Source organism: Stigmatopora argus, chromosome 18 (genome assembly GCF_051989625.1).
Source record: "Stigmatopora argus isolate UIUO_Sarg chromosome 18, RoL_Sarg_1.0, whole genome shotgun sequence".
Lineage (NCBI taxonomy): Eukaryota > Metazoa > Chordata > Actinopteri > Syngnathiformes > Syngnathidae > Stigmatopora > Stigmatopora argus.
The window spans coordinates 3,045,564-3,071,093 of NC_135404.1; the positions used below are offsets into that span (position 1 = coordinate 3,045,564).

The 25,530-nt window shown below is 40.5% G+C and overlaps 1 protein-coding gene across 1 annotated transcript; it reads left to right on the forward strand.

Moving 5' to 3' along the window:
- The first annotated feature begins 388 nt into the window (after positions 1–388).
- Positions 389–24,790, forward strand: cavin1b (caveolae associated protein 1b). Its single transcript, XM_077626338.1, has 2 exons — positions 389–1,163; positions 22,052–24,790. Exons 1-2 carry the CDS (start codon positions 636–638, stop codon positions 22,913–22,915), a joined length of 1,392 nt encoding a protein of 463 aa, XP_077482464.1. The 5' UTR covers positions 389–635; the 3' UTR covers positions 22,916–24,790.
- Positions 24,791–25,530: the final 740 nt, after the last annotated feature.

Genomic DNA, 25,530 nt, shown 5'->3' on the forward strand with positions numbered 1-25,530 from the left:
ATATGTCTCAATAAATACATCAATAAATACATATAAATATATATATATATATATATATATATATATATATATATATATATATATATATATATATATATATATATATATATATATATATATATATATATATATATATATATATATATATACATATTTCTGTGGGGTTTGAGAAGCTCTCCTCTAATGTATCTACTATGTAACTATTCCAACCACACTGATAGGAAAAAAGGGGTGGACCCACAAAGTTAGAGTTGGAGAGTCATTTTTTTTCTTTCTGTGTCCATCCCATTTGTGTATGGGGAGGTAAAAGGGAGGGGTTTAAATGAAGGGGGAGAGGCAAATGGAAAAAAGGAGAGTGGCTAAGAGAGAAAACACTGTTGGTTGCAGCTTGACTTAAAGGTTTCTCTGCCTTGTGAGGCATTCACATCCCAGAGCTCATGTGGTAATATCCAGCTTTGTTTGGTACCACCTCCAAAGTGGCCTGAACTCAGGGTTTCACAAAGACAGAGTGAATTTATACCTGGATCTCTACTCGTAAAAGAGTTCCAATAGAAGGTGAGAAATCCAACAGCAGGAACGAAGAGAAACAACTGAAGAAGGCTGATCTCTTCACTTAACCTTAAAACTTCACTGACATGGCATCAATGGAAGCACTGGAGTACGCAAGTGCTCAGATAGAGCCTGAGTCCCTGACTGAGATTTCAGAAGATGAGGTCAACATCTCTAACTTAGACTATGAAGATGATATCCTTGCAGCAGCAAAGAAAGAGCTGACCAACATGGAAACCGAAGGGGATGCTGCCGACAATGATGAATCGGGCAAGCCAGACGAGCAGATGAATGGGGTGCTGGTACTATCTTTGCTTGACAAGATCATCGGTGCTGTGGACCAAATCCAGCAGACCCAAAGTGGACTTGAGTCCAGGCAGCAAGAGATGGAGCGCTCGGTCACCAACATACAGGGCGAGCTGACCAAGCTGACCAAGAACCACAGCACCACATCCAACAGCGTCAACAAGATGATGGAAAAAGTGCAGAAGGTGAGCGTTAATGTCAAGACTGTGAGAGCCACCTTGGAGAAGCAAGGAGGACAAATCAAGAAGCTGGAGACCAATGAGGCCGAGTTGCTGAAGAGACGCAACTTTAAAGTCATGATCTACCAGGTGAGAGTTTGTTTTCATGAAATGTGTGTCTGATTTTGATTGAAAGGCGCTGTAAGGTTGGATGTATGGGTGTGGCACCCTCGTGACCAAAACTTGGAACTTCAGAATAAAATAAAAACCTGCTCTACAAAATGGAAACAATATTTTTGGGGGATATAAATTCTGAATTCAGTATATATGTACAGTAAATGCTGGTTTTGAATCTTATGGAAGCCAAAATACTACAAATGCAGGTAACTTAAAGGGTGTGGTTAAAGCGATATCGCTCTTGTGGATCACTGCTTCAATTTACTGTCGTAATTTATTTCTATTTTATTTAACAATATTTGTATAATGCTTATTATTATCAATAATCTTCATATAAATAAAAACTGAATAGAGTGCGGCCCGGCGAATGAGTGGCTAGCGTGTCGGCCTCACAGTTCTGTGGTCTTGGGTTCAAATCCAAGTCGGTCCACCTGTGTGGAGTTTGCATGCATGGGTTTTCTCCGGGTACTCCGGTTTCCTCCCACATTCCAAAAACATGGATGGCAAGCTCTCTAAAATTGCCCCTAGGAATGAGACTCACAATCATACCATGACCAGCAGGAATCAAGCCCCTTGATTGATTTTTTTTTTTTAAAAGAAAATCTCTCTTTTACAAATAGACCTGTCCAAGATAGGTAAAAGCATAACAAACATGGTAACAGACATACCGCCACCAGTGGGAATCAAGCCCACTCCTGCCCGCACCAAAGTCAGGCAAGTGAACCACTACACAATCAGGCGGCAAAACTTATAAACAACTTTTATTATCAAGCATACTTCTGGCTGTAAAAAAGAAAAGCTACTGTGAGCTTTTTTTAAAGTCCAGATGTTGCCTTACACTAACCCTGCCCCACCCTTTCGCACACACTGGTTCAGCACTTGGAATCCACTTCAGGTGCCTTACAGATATTTTCCTTCGTTACCACATGATGGATCGACCTGATGGATACAAGCCTTCACATGTGAGAACTCTCACTAGTTGTCAAAGTCGGACATAATCCTTTCAGAAGAAAATTGTCTTTCCCCATTTTCACAAGAAAGATGGAAAATACCACCAAATTTAAAGGTTGTATTTAAGATAATACAGGAGAAAGAGGGAAACAAATACAGTACTATATTTGCTGAGGGCTTTTTTTGCTTTTTTTCCCCTTTGAAGAGATTTGAGGGGAGCCCTATTTCTTTTTTTAGCCACTGAGGCAGCAGTGTGATATATAATGGCTTGCAGCTTTTTTACACAGTGGTGCAAGAACATTCAGAGTTTCCACCCTTGACTCAGACAACATGTCTTGGGCCAACCACACTCTCTCTTTCTTTCGTTCTTAATGCAGCTGCTCAAATAAAAATTCCTTTTAGTTAGTTCAGACGCACAATGAGTGTCTGAAAGAACATTTTTGACAAAAGTAATAAACTCGCTTTTCATTGTTCAGTACAAAAATCTTAGCCAATTCTAAACAGAAGGTGACATTCATTTTCTGAACTGCTTATCCTCACAAGGGTCAAGGCTGGTATTAGAGCCTATCCCAGCTGACTTTGGGCACCAGGTGGGGGACACCAAAAATTGGTGGCCAGCCAATCATGGGGCACAAGGACAACCATTCACACACAAATTCATACCTAGGGGCAAATTAGAGTGTTCAACCTGGCTACCCTGCATGTTTTTGGAATATGGGAGGAAACAGGAGAACCCAGAGAAAACCCACGCAAGCACAGGGAGAACATGCACACTGCAAGGACCCAGCTGGGATTGAACCCCAGAACTATGAGGGTGACACACTAACCACTCATCCGATGGGCCGTCCTCAGAAGATCACATTTTCTTCCTAATCATATCAAATCATGCAAAACTGAATACCCTAAGGTTAACACCGATGAATTTCCAAACGTACAATTTTACCAAGATGATTCAAGTAGTTACCAGCAATGTCATAATTTCATATTCAACTTCTTTAAAGAAACATACGTAAAGAAACAAGTAAAAATAAAGCAATGCTCAAATTTATTTGTAATGCTGTTGACCTGAACCTGACTAGGGTCACGATGGGTGTTGGAGCCTATCCCAGCTGACTTTGTGCATATTTAACCGTTTCAATGACAATAGTAACTGCAGGAGACATTTATTAAAGAATTATCATTACCCTAATTCATTCACTGCAAGTTCAGTTCATAAGGTATGTGTTAGTATGGGTTAATGAGGACAATAGACGCCCAATCCATTTCAACAGCAAGACAATGGAAGTAATCATTTGTTATTCATTAATGAATTCATTCATTCATTTACCGTACCGCTTATCAAGGCTCAAGGGGCTGCTGCAGCCTATCACAGCCAACTATGGGCCGCAGGCAGGGGATATGTTTCTGTTATTCCCAATGCTTGTAGACGTAGAGTAAGCGAAAGACTTGGTGGGCGCAAGACTCAACTGGTGTGTATCCGGGACAAACACAATGCTGGACATATTCTTTCATTTTCCGTACCGCTGATCCTTACAAGGCTCACGGGGGGTGTTGGCGCCTATTCCAACCAACTATGGGCACCAGGCGGGGGACACCGTGAATTGGTGGGCAGCCAATCGTAAGGCACAAGAAGACAGAGAACTATAATGCACTCACTCATTCCTAGGGGCAAATTAAAGTATTCAACCAACCTGCCTTGCATGTTTTTTGTGATGTGGGTAGAAACTGGAGTACCCTCAGAAAACCCACTCTAGCTGAGGGAAAACATACTACAAACTCCACAGAGGATGGTCCAAACCTGGGATCTAACCCTCAATCTCAGAACTGTGAGGCTGACACACGACGCACTGGGCCTCATCTTCACATCTCATTTTCTGAACCGCTTTATCCTCACTAGAGTCGCGGGGGGTGCTGGAGCCTATCCCAGCTGACTTTGGGCCGGAGGTGGGGGACACCCTGAATTGGTGGCCAGCCCATCGCAGGGCACGAGGAGACAAACAACCATTCACCTTCACACTCATACCTTAGGGGAATTTAGAGTGTCCAGGCAGCCTACCATGCATGTCTTTGGAATGTCGGAGGAAACTGGAGTACCCGGAGAAAACCCACGCAGGCCCTGGGAGAACATGCAAACTCTGAACAGGTGGACCGACCTGGATTTGAACCCAGGTCTCCCTCTGTGAGGCCGACGCGCTAACCGTAATGCTAATATTTGGCGCAGAAATGGATAGAGTTATGTACGTGCAGTTGACGTGAAAGTTCTTACGGCTTCTTATTCTTCTTTTCTTCTAATGCTACTATTTCTGGTGTATATTTGGTCAATCGCTGTGTCAAAGGGTCTTCGACCTTTTCAGTCTCGGATCAACATTTTTAGTGTCCGTAAAAACAGTGCATTCCATCATAATTTTAATCTGCACTCTGATCGGATGAATAGAAATGTTGTCAATGTAAAGGTGGCAGTGGCGTATTTGTTTGTTTTTCTTTTAAATAGATGAGTGTTGTTGTTTCAAAAATGGATCCTTTAATTTCTTTTTTATCCATTTTCAATACCGCTTATCCTCACAAGGGTAATGGCGGTGAAGCATAACCCAGCCAACTATGGTCAGCAAGCAAGGGACAACCTGAATTTGTGGCCAGTCTTCCGCAGGGCAATTTTGTGGGAAATTAAACATGTATTTTGGTGTACAAATTATTTGTCACTGCATTCCAACTCAATGCTGATGCTCAATGAGGGCAACCAAGCTCCTTTGTCCAAAATAGGGCAATGTGCAAGATTGACACCATCCAATGCCAACTGATAGAATGAGATAAACAGAGACGACTATTAAGTGCAGGGTACAAATTGGTAACCCTAGATTTTGCTTCACATCACTGTGACGGGTGAAAATGCTTAACTCTAGGAGGTGAATGTCAACGTGCTGAAGTATCCCATCCCCACTGAGCTGGGAGAGGCTGGGTGTGTTATGATGAGGAGCAAAAGACCATATTTAGACAGCTGATTCATTGGACAGGCAGCCATTGTTCACTGTGCAAAACCTCTTCCTACTCAACAATGTGGAACCTATTCTTTTCTCCCACCAATCACTCTATATTTTTCCTCCGCAAGCAACCACACCCTAACCAACTCTAAACACCATCCCATCCATTGGCTTTATTCCTGCTCCTTACGCCAAATTTGAATATTTACCCGCATGGTTTTCCTGAAGTGGGAATAGTAATAAGATAATCTTCAAATATTGTGATTCATGCTAATGTTAATGGTAAATTACAGTTTAACAAACCTCAGGTAATAAAAAAACAACACTTTGAGCAAAATGATGATTTAAAAAAATAAGATTGGGAGCAAAATGTTTAGCTAATGAAGTACTACGTAAAACTGTTGGCTCAAAGCCATGATAACTGCTAGATCTAATATAAAGTAACATTAGTGGTATGTTGTTGAAGTGCATGAAATTTGTTCATTAATATAAAGATCATTCAAAAAAGGGAGCTAATTAGTACAGCTAATGTCCCATTTGCACAGCTGCTATCAAAGATAAATTAGCGAGAATGCCTTTAAAATAGGGATAAAAGTGAACCTGAAACTTAAAACTATTATTTTGCTCCAAACATGAGATTATCTTAATATCCCCTTTCTGTCTTCTAGACCTATAAAAATCAGGACCACTTTGCGACATTAGACAGAACACCCAGTCAGGAGTTATAATTCCAACTGTATCATGAGCAAACCACCTCCTCTTTCACAAGACGACCCAGGCCCAAATATGGTCATCATTGTCTAAAAAGCTCTGGGATAATTTTACAAGACAGATTATGTGAAATGTTCTTTCAACAGAGACCACTAGGCTACTTTTTTCCCTTTTTCTCTCTCAGGACTACAAATGGTGTGTGAGAAAAAATGATGGTGAAGTAATAAATGAGAGCATAAAGAGGGTGCAGGGCACTGATGTAAAGTATGGCGACAACGTTTAGTGAGAGGTGTCTAAAAATAGCCCCTATCACATACTTGTTTGATTGTGAGAAGGAAAGAAGCACTGAGAATGTGTTCCTTTTTGCTTAATGAAGATCTGTCACAGGAACTGAATAACTTGTGATGACATGAACATCACAACATAGGATTGTTTAAATTGAATATTTCCTGAGGCAAAGAATTGCCCGGACCAAGAATATTTAATCAAAATATTTTATGTAGCAAATGGCAAACAAAACCTGATCTAATCTAAAATCCTGATTCTGAGCATCTGATCAATAAAATGTCCAGATTCGTTGGCACTGTTTTCCATCAGTGTGATACTCATGAAATGGCAGATAAAATTTAATTTTCCACTATATACTATGAAAAGATTGGCAAAACCACCCTTAGAATTTTGAATAAGTTTATTGGGATTTATTTTCCACAATTTAAATTTTTCAGTTAGTGAGTGCTTAAATTACACGTAGTAATTGGCAAACCATGCAAAATAAGTCAAGTCACATTATACATTTATATAGCAACATAACAATTGTCCTAAAAATTGACGGACAAATTCAACATCTGATCTGAACCCCCAAAAGACCAAGAAAAATCCATGACGACCGTCTGGAATTTGGTTGTATTTGTACTATTGAAAATGTGTCAAACCCTTTAAACAAAATACTTGTTTATTTCTTCCCTGTTGCACACAAGTCAGATGCAGATGACTCATATTTCCAAGATGCGGTTACATTAAACTGTAATCACATTTTGTCTCCTCATATGATTCCATTGTCCATGTGATTTTGGTGATAATTCTTTAGAAATGCTTGTGATATTGGCCTAAAAACAAACAAAAGATGTGTTGTGATAGAGCAAACTGTATAAAAAATCTTTATTTGATCTTTAAAAAGGGAATATGAGGTAGAAATGTTCTGCCTTCTTCTCAAATGAGACTTACTTTGAAATACTAAAACATCAGATGATCTTGTGATCGTTTTTTAAATTTTTCTTATATGTGTTGGTGGTGATCCGTGTATGTAATATTTGTCACAGGTTCATTTTCCCGACTCCATCAGTTCAGGACTTCCTCGGTTGAAGAGTATAATTGAGTAAAAGGCTTGGGGCCAATGTTTTTTTTTTTAATCGTGTACTACAGTACATTTTAACAGTTCTGTTTTGACTAGGTGTATAATAAGAGTAGATATGTACTAAAATGTAGCTAAAAAAACATCTTTGAAATGGGGTAGTATAGAACTGGACAGAGGCAAAATAAAGCCATCAAATGTCTTATTCTTAGCCAGGTAAATAATATAGTTGATGCTTGGACTAACAATCAGATACCAAAATTTAGTGATGAGTGAACAGGTATTTTTTCCTAATACTGTTCCTGTACGTAATACCATTTGCAATTCCTAAACAATACAGCTTAGTGTGCAGTCGATTGGTCGCCGGTCTTTTGGTCGCCGTCTTTTGGTCGCCGGTCTTTTGGTCGCGGTCTTTAGGTCGCCCGTACCACGACAACGGGCGACCAAAAGACCGGCGACCAAAAGACCGACAACCAAAAGACCGGTAAACAAGGTAAAACAACACGGTCTATGCATCAATAAAAGCCAACAATGGCCATGAGCAGTTTCACTGAGCCGACGTGTGAGTGTATAAGAGTTTGTATGCAGTAGTTGTCCCCTTAAGAAGCTACGTCAGTCAGGGTCTTAACAAGTTCTCCAACAAAAAACAATAAAAGTCTGGGAAATTTGGAGCTTTTCTTTGGCCTAATAATTAATAGGGCATTAAGTATGACTAAATAGTAATTCGCAGTTTGTATTTAGGGAATTTGAGCAACAATTGAAATGGTAATTATCAATAACCTTCCGGGCGACCAAAAGACCGGCGACCAAAAGATCGGCGACCAAAAGATCGGCGACCAAAAGATCGGTGACCAAAAGGCTGGCGACCAATTGACCGTGTACCCTATCACACACAACTGCCGATCTTTCTTCTTCTTATCCTTTGGTTACTAGGTTCCCTTTCCCCTCATATGGTGTCCTCTGGAAAGTATATCGTAGTCATATTGCGATAACACCACTACTTGGGGAGCATTCTTTCATTCATCTTCCGTACTGGATCCTCGTGAGCATTGCGGGGTTTGCTGGAGCCTATCCCAGCTGACTTTGGGCAAAAGGCAGACTACACCCTAGACTGGTCGCCAGTCAGCCCTAGTGCACACAGAGAGACAGACGACCATTCACACTCACAATCATACTGCTACCATTGGGAATGAAGCCCGTGCCTGCCCACACTGAAGTCAGGCAATTGAACCACTACACCATCAGGCGTCTACTTAAGGAGCATGTGTATATATGTATTTTTGTTTATTGTTTTTTATTCTGTTTTTGTTCTTTATTTCTCTTAAGTGGTGTTGAAAATCTTTCTCTCACACTTACCAATTATTTTATTTCACATACCCCTCATGTAACCATAAAAATCCACTTTAGATATGACTGACTCCATTTTAAGGTCTCTTGAAGTATGTTAAGAGGACCGACACACTTTTTTTTTAGACCCAATGCATTGGCCAAATAATTATAAATAAGAAGAAACAGGGGGAAAGTCACAAAAATATGTGAAATGATTACAAAAAAAATTGAATCAAGATATATTTAAATTTTAACAAAGAAATGGGAAAACAAAAGTACAGAAAATAAAATATATTTTTTAAAAACTGAGGAAAAGCAAAAGCAAAAATTCAAACCAAATTCTTAGAACAAAATGGATCAAAGCAAAAGAAAGTGTAACAATATCATTTGAAAATGACAAAAATTAACAAAGAAACTTGAATTCATAAAAAAAGTAAACAAAAATGTGACGAAAAAAAACAACTGATCAAATCACAAAAGATTTTTTTAAACTTAAACCATACAACAACAAAAAAACAAAATAAGAAAAAAAGATACAAACTGGTCCTAAAGCCAATGAAGGCTCAATACTAGACCTAACATTCTTGGCATATTAAAGTAAACTGTAGAGTACAAACACAAACAACAGTTGAGGAAACAAGGTTCTTTTCCACCTTTATAAATCTCACCATAAATGCCAGACTCCTCCATTGTTTTTGAAAAGACTAACACGAGGTAGCCATGGCACTGGCTACTGTCATCCCACTCTGGGTCCATGACAGTGTTAGTCAAGCTTGGGGAAATGTACATAATATAGGCTAAGTTAGTTCTAGCTGATAACAACACAGTGATTGTAGCATCAAAACAAATTGTAGGTGATATTCACTTTAAGGAAACGTGAAAAAAATCATTTTTATTACAATAGTGGTCAGAAAATCATTGAATTAGGCCAGGTGTGGGCAAACTATTCCACAAAGGGCTGCAGTGGGTGCAGGTTTTAAGTCCAACCCATAAAGAGGACACCTTTTCACCAATCTGGTGTCCTACAAGTGCAATCAGTGGATTGCAGTCAGGTGCTTCTTGTTTTCTGCAGAAATCTCATTGGTTAAAATGTCTTTGCTGGATCGGTTGCAATAAAAATCTGCACCCACAGCAGCCCTTGAGGACTGGTTGCCCACCCCTGGGCAATACCATAAATTTTTGTTCTTCATGTTGATGTTCTTTACTCCAGACTACATTTGCGTGTACGAGTATGAATTTGTTTAATATATGTGTATCTGTATGTACCGACATGAAAGTACATGATCAGAATACCACATAACCAAAGTATGTAGGAAACGCAATCTCCAGAGACAGCTGACAATGGCAAGCTGTGTCTTGCAGGAAGAGTTAAAAGACAGAATACTCCACAGCTTCCTCACTTAAGCATGTCTGCAACCTTGGAAACAGTTCAGGAAACCTTTATTTTGTGTTAGATTCATGGGAGCATAAAAACAGGGTTACTCTGGTTAAGTTCACAAGATAAGTGTGTGCAAACTGGATTGGTTTGAGTCAACATTTTGGAGGTCAACACGATCTTATTGGCCAATAGCTTTAAAAAAAATACACCAGAGGTGGAGAGAAAATGTATTCGTAGCTGTTAGGGTTATCTGGAACTAAAACAAACTGAAATATTTGTTATGTTGCCATGGTGCTTATGCTGATCTGTCTTATTCACACTGATCTAATAGACCACATTTAGACTTCTTTCCTACAGTGGCTACAATGTAACCACAAAGGAATTAGAAAACAAATGCAGGTGTGGAGAGGTAAGGAATGAAAAGAATTCATGAATGTTGAAGAAAATGGAAAAAAGAAAAGCAGATTTTAAAAAAGAGTAATATAAGAAAGAGGGTGGTATGGTGGGAGGAGCAGAGAAGCACGATGCCATGCTCCAGTGCAACAGCAGGCTGGGTGACTCATCCCTGTCTCTCCCTTTGAGGGGGGAGCTGTGGCATGCCATCACTTTATATAGCAGTCTTTTTCCTCTGTGGCCAAAGGGAACTACTGGAAAAATAAGGAGAGCTCCCTCCCAAGATTGACCATTACTTTATTTCTCATGATAGTCTCTCGAGCAATGTGTTTCCCCAAAAAGTACACTCACTCAACATTATTTAGACTTAGGGACGTCCACATTTTTTCAGAAAGCCTTTAGAAATCCATAGTTAACTTGAAAGTCTTCCAGTTTCATTTGTTAAACTGGGGATTGGAAGTGCCTTTTTTTAATCGTGTTTTTAAAATGTATTTATTTTTCAATATTAACTAGTAATTCAATTACTGTCAGGCTCCCAATGAAATTGGATTGGTCGTCTTTCACAATCAATGGCAGTGAAACTTCACTCAATACCAGACTTCCCAGTTTAAATGGATTTGATGTCAATCAATGCCAGTGAATGTGTTAAGGGCTAAATGCAACAAAATAACCTAGCGGTATAAAAATATTGCAAAATACAGTTGTATGAAAAAGTTTGAGAATCCCTGATCATTTTCAAGATTTTCCTTTATAAATCATTGGTTGTTGGTTGTAAATGTATCATATAGGAAACAAACAGTGATATTTGAGAAGGTAAACGAAGTTCAAAGAGTTTACACAAAGTGTGCAGTAATTACTTAAACAAAAGTAGGCAGGCGCATAAATTTGGACACCTCAACAGAAAAATCATGTTCAGGGGTCCCAAAACGTTTTGAGACGACTGTATATATAATTATATTTACATTACTGAAACAAAAAAATAATTAAGAGAAATTGTCCAGGGAGAGAAAAAAAACAGTCCAAAAAACAAAACCAAGATAAATCGATTTATTACATTTGTTCATTTTCTATATCAGTTTATTGATGCAAAACAAAATACTGAAATTAAATTGAATTGAATTGGGGGGGCCGACGGCACGAGTGGTGGACTCCTAGGAATTTGAAAGTCTCGACTCGCTCCACATATTCGCCGTTGAAATACAGGGGGGGACAGAGCACCCTTGTTCCGTTGGGAGTCCAGGATGAGTTTTCTGGTTTTGGAGACGTTCAGCGCCAAGTTGTTGAGAGAGCACCAGTTGCTGAGTCTAAGGACCTCATCTGTATAGGCTGTCTCATTCTCCCCTGTGATCATCCTCACCACCGTTGTATCGTCCGCAAATTTCACGATGATGTTCTCAGGGTGTGTGGGTCTGTAGTCGTGTGTGTAGAGCGAATAGAGAAGTGGCTTCAGCACACAGCCTTGGGGCGAGCCAGTGCTGAGGGTTCAGGCAGATGAGAGGTGGCAACCCAGCTTCACATGCTGGGGTCGGTTGACCAGAAAGTCCTTAATCCAGGAGCAGATGCGGGTTGTGGATAGGGGAAGACAGGCTTTGATGTGTTTCAGTACCAATTTTTCAAAGCACTTAGTGATGATTGTTGTGAGAGCTATTGGGCGGTAGTCGCCCAGATTGTTAGTGTGTGACTTCTTGGGTATTGGGATGCTGTTGGCCGATTTTAGACAGGCTGGGATAGAGGCTTGTTCTAGTGAAAGGTTGAAAATGTCTGTGAAAACTGGTGCTACTTGGTCAGCACAGGCCTTAAGTACTTTGCGTGGTATTCCATCCGGTCCTGTGGCGTAGTGTTGACTGCACGGAGCACACGTCTCACATCCACTACCTCCACAATGAGTGGGGTGAAGCTTCCTCCCGAGATTGGTGTGGGATGTACTAGAGGTTGAGCTGGTGTGACTGGGTGGCGGGCTTGGAGCTCAAAGCGGGCAAAAAAGTTGTTGAGGACCTTGAGGACCTTCACAGACACGGTACTGTCTTACATCAAGTACACTGCAATGCTACCGTCACTGTGGTACCCAGGTGTACCCAAACCGGAAACCGTGGATGACCAGCCAGTTTCGATCACTCCCCTGGGCCTGACCAAATAGCACCAGTTTCAACACAATCAGGTTTTTACCCCTGGGCTAAAGGACAGGCACCATGACTAGCTCCATCTAGTGTTAAAGATGAGAAGTGCAATCAAATCTAAGGCGAACTAGAAATTCTTGCGTGGGCCATATTTAATCATATTTTCAAAATCAGCTGTGGGCCCGCAGTTGGCCCACTGGCCATGCAGTTTGGACAAAGCCATGTGTGTCTATACACACAATACCAAAACAGTCTCTCATCTCAATCTCATTTTCTGAACCGCTTTATCCTCATTAGGGTAGAGCCTATCCCAGCTGACTTTGGGCCCTCAATTGGTGGCCAGCTAATCGCAGGGCACAAGGAGACAAACAGCCGTTCACATTCACACTCATACCTAGGGGCCAGTTAGTTTCCAATCAGCCTACCATGCATCTTTTTGGAATGTGGGAGGAAACCGGAGTACCCAGAGGAAACCCACGCAGGCCCGGGGCGAACATGCAAACTCCACACAGGTGGACGCTAGATTTTAACCCAGGACCCCAGAGCTGTGAGGCCACTCATTCCACCGGGCCGCCCTACCAAAACAGTACATAATATTATTTTATCCAATGATCAACAGCAAGTAGGACTCAAGAGTGAATATAAAATGAAACACATGGTAAAAACGTGTCGTTGACAATTGAGAATGCAAATGACTTAATACCGCCTGACTTCATTTAAGGCTCGATTCCCGCTGGTGGCGGTATGATTGTGAGTGCGTATGGTCGTTTATCTCTTTGTGTGCTCTATGGCTGACTGGCAACCAGTCTAGGGGGTGATTTTTGCCAAAATCCAGCTGGTTCAGGCTCCAACAACCCCTGCAACTCTTTCGAGGATGCACGGTATGATGAAATGAATGAAAAATGACTCAATACTGTGTGGTGAACAAATTCAAAATCTACAATATAACCCTCTTAAAATCAAATCTATTCCACAGCAAACAAAATTAATGTTCGGAAAATACATCTTGGATCTGTCTTGAAGAAACAAGAATTTTTTTTACAAGGTTGCAATTCCATTACCATTTGGCAGTCTGCACGTGTTTATGAAGTCATTGCACTTGAGTTCTAAGTTAAACAGGAATAGGTTGAATAGGTTGATTTAGTCGGCCAGTATAAAATGGAAATATCGTGTCCCCGTTTGCCTCTTGAACCGCATTCAGTTCCTCTTTACATCACCCGTTAAGTCATGACGATTTTGTGTTTTCCGGGATTTACTGGAAAATCCCACAGCATGTGTGTGACACAGTGTTTTCGGTGTAAGGCGTGTAATGGAATGTGTGCTCCGACACTGGACAGTACTGAGGTTGCTCATGCAGGTATACACAGTTGCATGCACACTCAGAAAGACATCTGGCTTAGACTTAGCAGGGAGTTCGTGCTAGCTGAAGCTAAACAGGAAAACAGTAACAGAGAGGGTTGTGTTATGACGGGATTCCACTACGCAGAGCTGATGAGAGGTTGCAGTGTGGGCTGAGGATAGAAAGCTTCCATAGAGTATACAAACGGTCGCTCGCATGCAAGTTGGACAACAGAAGTCATCAAATGAATGCATATTTAGAGATTGACCTACATCACAAAAAGTATAGTTGATAGACACGGAAGCATTCATTGATTGTTCCATATCACTTGTATATACAACATTTAAACTGCACAGTTTCCGAACTCACACATAAACCAGATCTAGCATGTTTTAGAGCAGGGTTTGTTTTTTATTATCATGCCGAGTACCACTTAAAAAAGTACATGATTCCACCATAATGACCAAAATATGCCCTTTCAGGGACAGTGGTAATCTGTTCAAAAGTCACCACGAGGTTTTCTCATTCATTGTCAAACCAGGTCACACAGTATAAGTTGTGGTAGTTATTAAAAGAAGAAATTTGAAATTGAAACCCCCTGTTGCCAGCAATTTTACCTGGGAGGGGATGGAAGCGATAGAACGAAAATCGATTTTACGTTTACGGTTGACAAGACAATTGCAAACACCTGGGTCACATGAGGAAAGGAGAACCAGAAAGACAGAGTAGGTGACACACATTTGCAATCACGCGGACAGGACACACAAGGGAAAATATCCACAATGACCAAACCCCAACACAACGTGCCCCATATAGTTACGATTCACCTGAAAAATGTTGTTGAAAGAGTGCAATAAACACATGCCTCGAGCTAGGCATGCCATGTGATTAATATTGTTGCTCAGTCCCTGGACTGATTAGATACTATAATGAGTCATTGCACTCTGGAACATTCCCTTAAGTCAGGGGTGGCTGAAGCTGCTGCCCCCACAGCCCGATATATATATATATATATATATATATATATATATATATATATATATATATATATATATATATATATATATATATACATATATATACATATATATATATATACATACATATATATATATATATATATATACATATATATACATATATATATATACATACATATATATATATATATATATATATATATATATACGACATACGAGCATTTCGAGATACGAGTAAAATTTCGAGCAAATAATTATCTCGAGATACGAGAAAGCCAGGGGGCCATGACATGAGAGGCTCTTTATGATTTTAGTGCACTCTTTATTGCCGCATCTCTTTCGTGTATAACAGATATCTACGAGCACTGGGCGGAGCGTTGCATTTTTTTCAGTGTTTTTTTCCGTCCTTCAGCGCAAATGGCAGAGTGATCGCTAATACGAGGAGTTTATATTACTTCTCGTTGGCTGCTCATAAGAACATCAGGGGCACTTGCTCTCTCCCCGCAACTACCTCGTGTAATGTCTCTGGTCGTTTTTTTTTTTACATTTTATATCGATTTAGTGCGAACTCCTGAAATGGCACAAGGGTACTCCTGAAATGGGGTCGACGGAGGTTGGCGGCTCTGGCGTTGTATATTGAATACTGCCTCAATTTATTGTTAAACATCATAACCACTAGTTATTTGTCACTCTGTTAGTAGATGGTGAATTACAACCAATACAAATATTGTTTTCCATTGTAATATCCTGTTTTTTGGTGTTTTTTTCAGAAGGTGGGAACAAATTAATTTGTATTTAGTTCATTTCTATGGGAACTATTGATTTGAGATACAAGTAAATCGATATATGAGCTCAGTCCCAGAACGCATTAAGCTCGTATCTCAAGGTATATAATGCACCCCCTGTGACCCTAATGAGGATAAAGCGGTGCAGAAAATGAATGAAAGACTCAATGGATATGTAATTTTTTTTGTATTGCTTGTTTTAGATACTTCTTTCAGGAATAATAATCATTATTAATAACAACCTCAGAATAACAAAGAAGTCTCTGCCAGAACCATACCATTTATTGCTCTTACTATGTACTAAAATTACATGTATTTAAATATAATATATATATGTATATATATATATATATATATATATATATATATATATATATTGTGTATACAAAAAAATAAAGCATTCCCATGATGCACAGAAATAGGATTTTTTTACATGGGTAAGTTACTGTGCATCCTCTAATTAAGTTTGCGAGTCATTAATGATTATACCCAGTTTGCACATAAAAGAAGCATTGTATTTGGTAGTGGCAAACCTAAATCGGCTGAATCCCGTAGGCAAAAATCAGTGAGGAATAGTAGAGGGAAGGGATTGTTTGAAGGGCCTTTTGGATTAATTTCGAAAACCTTTTAATGGGATTTAGATTCGGGTACAGAATGATTCTGGGTTTAAAATCACGCAACCATGTTTTAATACACTTTGCCTACATAACTTAGATGTCTTTGGTAAACATGACCTTGAAATAGGAATCCTGGCTTGCCTGACCAACCTCTTTTGAAGAAAACTGAAAATATTTGCTTTGCTGAAATTCTTGCTCAAGTTTTAGTGAAAAGTCAGTAGGGCTTCTCAATCGGTCGAAACATTGTTGTTAGCAACATGGCCACTTCAGTTTTGGAAAATCACTACCCACATGAAAAGCGATGCCCACGTTGTCAAAAGCCTGACTAAAACATGTGGCATGTGGTGTTGAAAGCCTTCAAATGTGAGTCATTTTTAGCAAACCACAAGAAAGTAATTTCTAGAAAAGGAATAAATCAGAAACTTATTTAGTAGTAGAAGTGGAAGCACACAAAGAATTTCTCTCTGGCAGTTTGAGATGGTAATTGACAATTACAACAAAAAAGCCAGGATAATAAAAGTGCATTCAATAACATAACACATGAAGACAATCTAATAAACACACTGCATACTTGATTTGTCGATTTTCCATGGCTTAGAGAATGTACCTTCCTGCCTTTGGCACAGCAGCTTCATGGAAAACAATGTCCCATTAAATTAGGAGGTTCAGGAAGTCAACAACATGGGGAATGCTTGAACTTTCCCACATACTCAGTACATGTTTCATCTACATATAAGATTTGAATGCACTGGTTTATTCCATGTCATGCGTATGAATTAGTGAACCACTGTCATATGGCAGAAATGGCCATCCACAAGATGCTGCAAGTCATAGCAATATATCACATTGTAAAAAAATGTCTCTCTCTCATCTCATCTCATTTTCTGAACCGCTTTATCGTCACCATTGTCACGTGTTGGGAGGGGGGGGATGGTTTAGCTGTAGCCTTTCCCACTTCGGGGCAGAGGCGGGGAACTCCCTGAATTGGTGGCCAGCCAATTGCAGGGCACATGGAGACAAACAACCATTCATGCTCACACTCATACCTTGGGGCAATTTAGAGTGTCCAATCAGCCTACCATGCATGTCTTTGGAATGTGGGAGGAAACCGGAGTACAGATGCTCCCCAACTTACGAACATTCGAGTTACGAACAATGGTACATACGAACATGTCTGCGCATATGGCATATGTTGAAAAATTTTTGGAAAGAGATGCTGTAAGTTAGATTTTGTATTGTGCGCCTTTTTCCGAGTAGTGCTTCTTTCCGCCGCTAATACAGACGCCTGGCGCTGTGAGAGCTCACCCACCATCCACCTTCCTCTTTCCAGTTTGTTGCAGTGCGTAAGTGCGCAAAGAACTTTTTTCATTTTTATCATTAAATATCTCGTGCATCCATTATTCAATATGGTTGGTGAAAAGCGAAAGGCTTCTAGTGAGGGTGGTAGTGCAAGGAAGAGGCAAGCCATTTCATTTGAAACGAAAGTGGCAATAATAAAGAAGCTTGATGCGGGTGAGAAAATGGTGAGCGTTGCACAGGCATACAACTTGAATCGTTCGACCGTCGGTAGTATGTATACAGTACTGTACGTATTCTTTCCATTTTATTAAATGTTTTTTTCAGTACAAACCAATGCAGGTTACTTATACAAGCCTTAAACATACAAATGCACTTATATAACCCTTCAATATACTTATATAGGCCTTAAACATAAATTATAATACAAAATATAGCACTGAAGCAACTTACGAACAAATTCACCTACGAACAATCGCTCGGAACGTAACTCGTTCGTAAGTAGGGGAGCGTCTGTACCTGGAGAAAACCCACACAGGCCCGGGGAGAGCATGCAAACTCCACACAGGTGGACCGACCTGGATTTGCTCCCAGGTCTCCCACTGTGAGGCCAAAGCTCTAACCACTTGCCCCACCGGGCTGCCCGTAATAAAAGGTGTGATATTTTATAGAAATTGTTACTGCACTTTTATTTTTATTTTGGCCTCACACATCTGGGCTTTTGGTTCAAATCCAGGTCATGTCCATCCATTTGCATGTTCTCCCTGGGCCTGCGTGGGTTTCCTCTGGGTACTCCGGTTTCCTCCCACATTCCAAAAAAATCCATGGTAGGCTGATTGGACACTCTAAATTCCCTCTAGGTATGGGTGTGAGTGTGCAAGGTTGTTTGTCTCCTTGTGCCCTGCGATTGGCTGGCCACCAATTCAGGGTGTTCCTGCCTCTGGCCCGGAGACAGCTGTTATTGGCTCCAGCACCCCCGCGACCCTAATGAGGATAAAGCGGTTCAGAAAATGAGATGAGATGAGACATATAATGCCATTTCTGTAAACAAAATATTTTAAGTGAAAATGCTACCTCTTGATATAGGGATGTAATTTCTGAAAAATTACCATCGACTGGCCTCTAGTTCGATAAAATTAAAATTAAAATGTTCCGGAAAGGTTTTGGGACAAAGGGAATTCCTTTTCATTTGCAAGGCTATTTCTGGGAAAAACTTTAAATAGAATTTTTTTTTAACTTCAGTGCTGAGTCCTAGTAGCAAGCGGAGGACAGAGGAGTGGCATTTTTATGAACTTACAAAAAATGTAATTAACAACAAAAAATTTACCCCGGAAAAAAATTAGTGAAGTTGCGATAGTTGAAGCCGCCATAGTTGAAGCCGCGATAGTTGAAGCCACGATATTCGAGGGATTACTGTATACAAGTATAATGAGATTTAAAGCTTTCACCATGTAGTGCACAAATAACAACAACAAACAAGCAGAAAAATAAATAAATAAGTAGTCCAAGTGAGTTCAGCAGAGCAGAGCGGCCTTGTTCCGTCAGAAGTCCAGTATGAGCTCCATGGTTTTGTAGACGTTCAATGACAAGTCGTTGAGAGCACACCACTCGCAGAGTCTATGGACTCAACAACAAACAAACATAATAAATAAGTAATATAAGTAGTATTCAACATGGGTAAGTGGTACAAAGTGACAAAAGTGACAATAAGTCTTGATTAGGTCCTAGGTGAAGAACTCTAGTTGTTACGAGCGCATTGCTGTCTCTCTCTCTCTTCTCTCTCTCTTCTCTCTCTCTCTCCCTCTCTCTCTCTCTTTCCTTCTCTCTCTCCCTCCCTCTCTCTGCCTCTCTCTCCCTCTCTCTCTCTCTCTCTCTCTCACTCTCTCTCTCTCTCTCTCTCTTTCCCTCTCTCTCTCTCTCATTCTCCCTCTCTCTCTCCCCCCTCTCTCTCCCTCTCTCTTTCCCTCTCTCTCTCCCTCTCTCTCTCTCTCTCTCTCTCTCTCTCTCTCTCCCTCTCTCTGAGTAGATGGTAAATTAGAACCAATGAAAATATGTTTTTCAATTGCAATATCCTGTTTTTGGTGTTTTTTCAGAGGGTGAGAACAAATTAATCTGTTTAATTTCGTTCATTTCTATGGGAAAAATTATTTGGGATACGAGTAAATTGACATACGAGCTCGGTCCCGGAACGTGTTAAGCTCAAAACTCCAAGTATTACTGTAGTTGGTAAATACGTTTTTTTTACAGGTTGTCTGTGAAAGAGAAAAAATATGTTTGTGGCTCCCACCCCACCACCCACAATTTAGTAATAGCTTGTTTTTCTCTTTAATTGAATATCGTAGATTTATTTCCTAACCCATGTATCTAGAATTCAGGTATCACGATAGCGTTAGATCATTCTTTATTGTTTGGTTTATATTGCAAATTTTGGGAGTTTCAAGCAATTGACTTATCATCCAAACTGAAGCCAGAATTTCAACAATGCAAATATTTTCCATTTTCCTTTCAAGGCAGCTGCTCAGGAAAGCCGGGATTCCTCTTTCTATTCAAGATACTGCAATACAATACCTTCATAAAACCACTCTCAGAGAACAATAGAAAGGAGACCCCTTCCACTCTGTGCCCCACCCTAATGTCCCTTGCCTCCAGCTCCCAGCTTTTGATGGTATCAAAGCAGATTTCCACCTTTCCACCTCTCTGAAGCATCATACAATTTGGATCGGGACTTAGTTCATGCGACAGCAGAGTAACATAGCTTCCTGTGTCTTTTGTTCAGAAAATTATGTTCCTGTTTTGAACCGCCAAAGAAAAACACACAACACTGAAATATGTTGCCTTTTATGGGTACATTCACTGCCAAGTTTTATCCCAATGGAAAAAGGAAGTCCTCCCACTCCTTGCACATCTTTTCCATCCCTTCATTAGCAATCCATAGTGCATTGTATTCCAAAGGTGAAGGGTCACAAAACCTAAAGAGGAAAAAAAGCTTCCTCATCTGTAATGCGAGCACTATTACAAGCATTAGCCCATTTACAAGCCAAAATCCTTATTTATTTACTTACACAGTTTGCTCAAACTTTTCCAAAACATTGGATTGTATTGGATAACTTTATTCATCCCGTATTCGGGAAATTTCGTTGTCACAGTAGCAAGAGGGTGAGAATGCAGATGTATAGGAAAGGCATTTTAGACATAAATAGATAGGTAATAAGTAAGTTAATAAATAAATAACTTACTTGTTACCTATCTATTTATGTCTAAACATGATGGCCAATCAGTGCTGTGAGGAATTTATATCTTGAATTTAAAAAAAAATCACATTTAATTTTACACTAAAGTAGGGTTCGGTGAATGCGCATATGAAACTGGTGGGGTTCGGTAGCTCCAACAAGGTTAAGAACCGCTGCTAGATTTAAGTAGTAAGTTAACTGGAGAAAAAAAGCTGCTCACTTTTTCCGAACATGCAGTAACAGGTAACAGTCACATTATCTATCAATGTGAACACAATGGAATGTTTTGGAGCAGCTTTGCTTTGAAAATATGATAAACTTGCACAGTGCTTTCGCCAAAGGTATTTTTCCATTGCCCAACCTCTGTTATGTTTAATACATATTTGCCTCTGTAAGTATGCCCTCTGGCAAGACAGAGATGAGTGAATCCTCTAGTCTTATTGACATAAGTGAATGGCCTCCCTCTAGTCATTTTGTTTTTAGATCTATCTCCATCTATCCGTCTATCCGTCTATCCATCCATCCGTCCATCTGTCCATCCGTCCCTCCGTCCATCCGTCCATCCGTCCATCCGTCCGTCCGTCCGTCAGTCCGTCCGTCCGTCCGTCCGTCCGTCCGTCCGCCCGCCCGTCCGCCCCTCCGCCCCGCCGCCCCTCCGCCCCTCCGCCCCACCACCCCTCCGCCCCACCACCCCTCCGCCCCTCCGCCCCACCGCCCCTCCGCCCGTCCCTCCGTCCCTCCGTCCTTCTGTCCATCCGTCTATCCGTCTGTCTGTCCATCTATCTGTCCATTCGTGTCCTATGACCGCCCCTCCGCCCCTCCACACCTCCGCCCCTCCGCCCCTCCGCCCCTCCGCCCCTCCGCCCCTCCGCCCCGCCGCCCCGCCGCCCCTCCGCCTCTCCGTCCCTCCGCCCGTCCCTCCGTCCCTCCGTCCTTCCGTCCATCCGTCTATCCGTCTTTCTGTCCATCTATCTCTCCATCCGTGTCCTACGACTGCCCCTCTGCCCCTCCGCCCGTCCCTCCGTCCATCCGACTATCCGTCTGTCTGTCCATCTATCTGTCCATCCGTGTCCTACGACTGACTGGCGGCCAGTCTAGGGTGTAGTAAGTCTTTCGCCTGCAGTCAACTGAGATAGGCTCCAGCAACCCCCGCTACCCTTGCCAGGATACACGGTACAGAAGATTGAATGAAAAGTTTCATTTGGTTCTATTGTCTCCTCTAGATAGTTAAATGGCCTTCTTGAGCACTTCAACATAGAATGGTGGGAATTCCAAATCAAATGATTTATCAAGGGCCACCTCGTGGTGTAGGGGTTCACTCGCCTGACTTTGGTGATACTGTGCTCTAAATCAACTAAATTAATTGCATTAATGATATATAATTGTTCTTTTTCTCTTCTTCACAGGATGAAGTTAAGGTTCCCTCAAAGCTCAATGTTTCCAAATCCATGCGGGTATCTGAGTCTGTATCAGGAAGCAGAGGAGGAAGTATGCTGGAGCTCAAGGAAGCGACAGAGGAGACTGGTGAAGAGGTGGAAGAGGGGGAGAAGGAAAACAAGCCCACTATTGACCTTTCCTCAGATGAGGAGGGAGTGGAAATTGAGGATGTCCTAGAAGAAACTCGTGCTGAGCGTATCAAGCGCAGCAGCCTGCAACGTGTGCAAAACCTGAAGAAAGTATTCTCCAAAGAGAAGATGGATAAGACCAGGGCAAAGACTAAGGAGAACCTGGGAAAGACCACACAGAAAACCAGAGAAAATATAGAGAAGACAAGACAAAAGACCAAAGCAAACCTGGAGAAGACCAAGCAGAAAACTAAGGAGAATATAGAGAATACTAAGCAAAAAGCTAAGGAGAACCTGGAGAAGACCCGACACAACATTGAGAAAAAGATGGGAAAGCTTGGAACACGCATGAGCGTCAACCCTGAACGCAAGCAGAAGCTCCAGACATCACGTGACAAAATGCAGAAAGCCTTCACGCCAGATCATGTGGTTTATGCCCGTTCCAAAACTGCTGTGTACAAGGTTCCCCCTTTCACCTTTCATGTCAAGAAAGTTCGCGACGGCGCCGTTGAGGTTATCCAAGGCACTGAAATGGTGGAGGTCTCTCAGAATGCTGAGCCTTTCAATGAAGTAGAAGATGAGGTTGATGAAGAAGGTGTAGAAGTGGAGATGGAGATGATGAACGGTGGTGATGATGAAGATGAAGAGGAGGAAAGCCATGATGTCTTAGATGATGACGAGGAAAAAGAAAGAGACAGCGACTAGATAATGTGCGATTGAACAGATCAATGCTATTCTCTTTCAATTTACTTTACTTTTGGAACCCATACCAAAACACACACACACACACTGTGCCTCAAAGTCTAAAAGCAGTAATACCTTCAAGTTATCAAATATCAATGTTTTTGATAAAATTATTTGACAACTAACCTGTATTGTGGTTTGACCATTCTACCAGTCATAAACTCCTATTAACAGATAGTTTGTGCTAATTCACTAATGTTACATGTTTTAGTCTTTGTGTGTTACTTTTTTTTGTACTACTAAACCAGCGTTGTTCCAGGTGGCAAGTCATTTAGAAAAAAAGTTATTATACTTGGTTAAAACAAAGAATTTGTGAAGGCAGTGTGAAACATTCTCGACTTCTGGGGTGCCCAAACTATGGCCCACTGCTCATTTTTCATCTGCCAAAAAAAATCAATATTGTCAAATAGGGGCCGGACAAGAAGCTTAAATATAGCCATTCTGTTGCACTTCTCCATTTTTAACACGAGATGGAGCTAGTCACTACAATAGTTCCTCTCCATTAACTCAAAACCTGGGAACATGTTGAAATGGACATAGGAAACTGTGGATAAATTCAGTATTTTGAGGACCAAGCATTGCCAACCCTCTCAGCCAAAATAGTTCAGACATCTTTCTCTGTCAATGGCAAATGATGAGTTAACACTTAAAGATTTAAAAAAAAAAATTAAAGGATATATGTATTTTATTCCCATCTTTTGTTTAGCAAATGAAATTGGGAGCATTTCAAATTGACCTTTGCAGCATTTCCAAAAGCGGCCCTCAGAGAAGAACGTTTATATTTTTGAGTGTCTGTCAGTCTTTGCAGCTGCCAAATGTGCATTGGCAGTGTTTTTCTGCCCCTCTCAAAATTACGTTAACATGATGGACACATGTTAATGAGCAGAGTGATGTACTTGTTTGACACATAATCCGTTTTGACTCGGATGGGCAAACTTGCTTCCTCCCAGTTAAAGTTAATTAGACTCTACTGCTGCCGATGAGTTAAATGAGTTCTTTTTAAGGGTTAGAAAAAAATAAAAGATTCATGATTCGTGCCTGAAAAGAATAAATCAATTTTAAAGAATCATGTTCGTTAAAAGAATATATATCAGCTTATTCCAAGGTCCTTGGTTTTGGTTTCACTTTTTATATATTAGTGTTAATTAATTGCAAAAATTATTTCTCTGTCTGTGTTTTTTTTTCATTCTATGAACTGTGATGAGGACCAACATGTTGAGCAAATTTCATAGCACAACACAGACCAAGTTAGACTGACCTGTATTCTGAAAGCAGCCTGAAGTAAGCACAAAATGATTGTGTAATGCCGAGTCTGCATCTGGAGCTTAGTTATTTTGCCAACATTTTGCCAAATCCACATTAACAATTCAGTTCACAAAAGCAGTAAAATTGGAAAACACATTTGCCTGGCATATGTGTATTCAATTGTAAGGGAAAGCTCGGATGTCCTCTAGCAATATAGGCTGGGGGAACTACAGGAAATCATCTAAAATATATTAAAAGACAAGTTCAGCTACTTTTTCGAATTCAGTAACATGTACGTATGCATTTATCTTTTGTAAATAATCACACTGCAATTCATACACATTTCACATTTACAAAAGAATATAATGCAGAAAGCTGCTGGCACATACACTGCTTTTACATGTTTCTTGAACCAAAATTGACACACATATTTGAACATAGAATATTCTAGCTATTTTAAACGCACAATTTATCTTTAGTGGATTAATGATCAGCACTTCAAAGGAAAATAACGTTGTTGTAACTGATTATTGTAAAATTTTTCATTGCTTAACCACTAATGATTTAATAAAGCTTTCTAGTTGAGAGATATTTTGTGTGTTGTTGTTGTTTTTTGTTTTTTAATGAAACAGATATTAATAAGGCCGCCATTGGTTAATGGGGAACCTGGGTTCAAATCCAGCTCGGTCCACCTGTGTGGAGTTTGCACGTTCTTCCTGGGCCTGCATGGGTTTTCTCAGGGTACTCCGGTTTCCTCCCACATTTCAAAGGCATGCATGGTAGGCTTATTGGACACTCTAAATTGCCCCTAGGTATTAGTGTGAGCGTGAATGGTTGTTTGTCTCCTTGTGCCCTGCGATTGGGTGGGCACCAATTCTGGGGGTCCCCTGCCTCCGGTCTGAAGTCAGCTGGGATAGGCTCCAGCACCCCCCGCGACCCTAGTGAGGATAAAGCGGTTCAGAAAATTAGATGAGATGAGTTCAGCTAGTACTTTGATTTCTTACAGGAGCAGCTTCTCCCCAATGAAATAAACTGTCATTTTAGCGCCCCACAACGCCGAAAGTATGAACTCCATGTAATTTCTGATTTGTAGGCATAGCCAGTGTCAAATTTTCAAAAAAAATTCCAAAAATAACAACAATTAAATGCCATTTTACGTATTTTGGTTTGTCCAATATTTTTCCTCCCAATAATATAACATGTTTTTTTCTCCGGAATTCACTTTGTAATCAGCTCTGGAAAATATTGTCAAAGTTGTACCTGTAAAGCGATATCTAACCTCAAAAAAATTATTTCTTCGTTTGATAATGAGTAAATGTATTATTAATTAT

Coding starts and splice junctions, on each gene's coding strand:
- cavin1b (XM_077626338.1), top strand. CDS start 636: ATGGCATCAATGGAAGCACTGGAGTACGCAAGTGCTCAGATAGAGCCT. Junction 1,164..22,051: donor TTAAAGTCATGATCTACCAG/GTGAGAGTTTGT, acceptor TCTTCTTCACAG/GATGAAGTTAAGGTTCCCTC.